This window comes from Calidris pugnax, unplaced genomic scaffold (genome assembly GCF_001431845.1).
Source record: "Calidris pugnax isolate Ruff unplaced genomic scaffold, ASM143184v1 scaffold9, whole genome shotgun sequence".
Lineage (NCBI taxonomy): Eukaryota > Metazoa > Chordata > Aves > Charadriiformes > Scolopacidae > Calidris > Calidris pugnax.
Genome location: NW_015090778.1, coordinates 1,668,768 through 1,669,619, shown reverse-complemented (window position 1 = coordinate 1,669,619; position 852 = coordinate 1,668,768). Strand labels below are relative to the sequence as shown.

The window sequence follows — 852 nt, the reverse complement described above, 5'->3', positions numbered from 1 at the left end:
GGGGGGGGAGGGGGGGGGCGCGCCGCCCCCGCCCGGTACCGCCCGCCGCCCGGTGCCACCCACCTCCTCCTGCCGCCGCCGCAGCCTCTCACGCCGCTTGCGGCGTCTCTCTAGGTCCCGGACGATGTCCTCGCTCTCGCTCAGTGCCTGACATTCCTCGGGGCTCCGTTCCGCCGGCGGCTTCCTCCAGATGCGAGACACCTGCCCGGTACAGACGGGTGGTCACGACGGCCCGCAGCGGCGTGGCATGGCGTGACGGGCCGAGCCGAACCGCGCCGTTACCTGTCTCCGCCGGTCCCGCTGTTCCTCCTGCCGTAGGATCTCAGCGCGGGCCGCCGCCTTTCGCTCCGAGCGGCTCAGGCTGCCGCCGGCCGCCATCTCCCCGGAAGCGCCCCGCTTCCGCCTCGCTCAGCCCCCACTTCCGCCACCGCCCCCTCTCCTCTCCCCGGGCGCGGCAGCGCCCCCTATCGCCGCGGCAGACACCCCCCGTCGCCCCCCCCCGCCAAAGGAAGCGGCCAGGCCGGGGCTGTTTGAAAGCGGTTTATTGTCACGTACAAAACAGCGGCGGCCGCGGACGGGACACTCTGTACAATAGCAATAAATAACGCCCGCCCGCCCGCCGCCCCGGCAATAACTTAGCAATAAATACCGCCGCGCCCAGCCCCGGGGAGGGACCAGGCCCCGCAGTGCGACGGGCTACCGGGAGAGCAGGCCAGGCCGGGCCGGGGGGCACGGGGCCCATTCCCCAACCCGCCCCACACACACACCCCATCCACCGATTCCCCGGCCCCGTCCGGGGGGAGCGATGCCCGCCCGAGGCCGCCCCAAGGCGGGGGTCACTTTACACAATTC

General features: G+C 72.9%; 1 protein-coding gene across 2 annotated transcripts in view; it reads right to left on the bottom strand.

Moving 5' to 3' along the window:
- SIRT7 (sirtuin 7) overlaps positions 1-397 on the bottom strand; it is a 4,420-nt gene extending 4,023 nt beyond the window's left edge. For both annotated transcript variants that reach the window (XM_014951955.1, XM_014951963.1), the window contains exons 1-2: positions 283-397; positions 64-201 (exon numbers count right to left, since the gene is read on the bottom strand). In XM_014951955.1, the coding sequence (XP_014807441.1) occupies positions 64-201; positions 283-378 (234 nt within the window). In that variant the 5' untranslated portion in view covers positions 379-397. The remainder of the gene's footprint in view (positions 1-63; positions 202-282) is intronic.
- Positions 398-852: the final 455 nt, after the last annotated feature.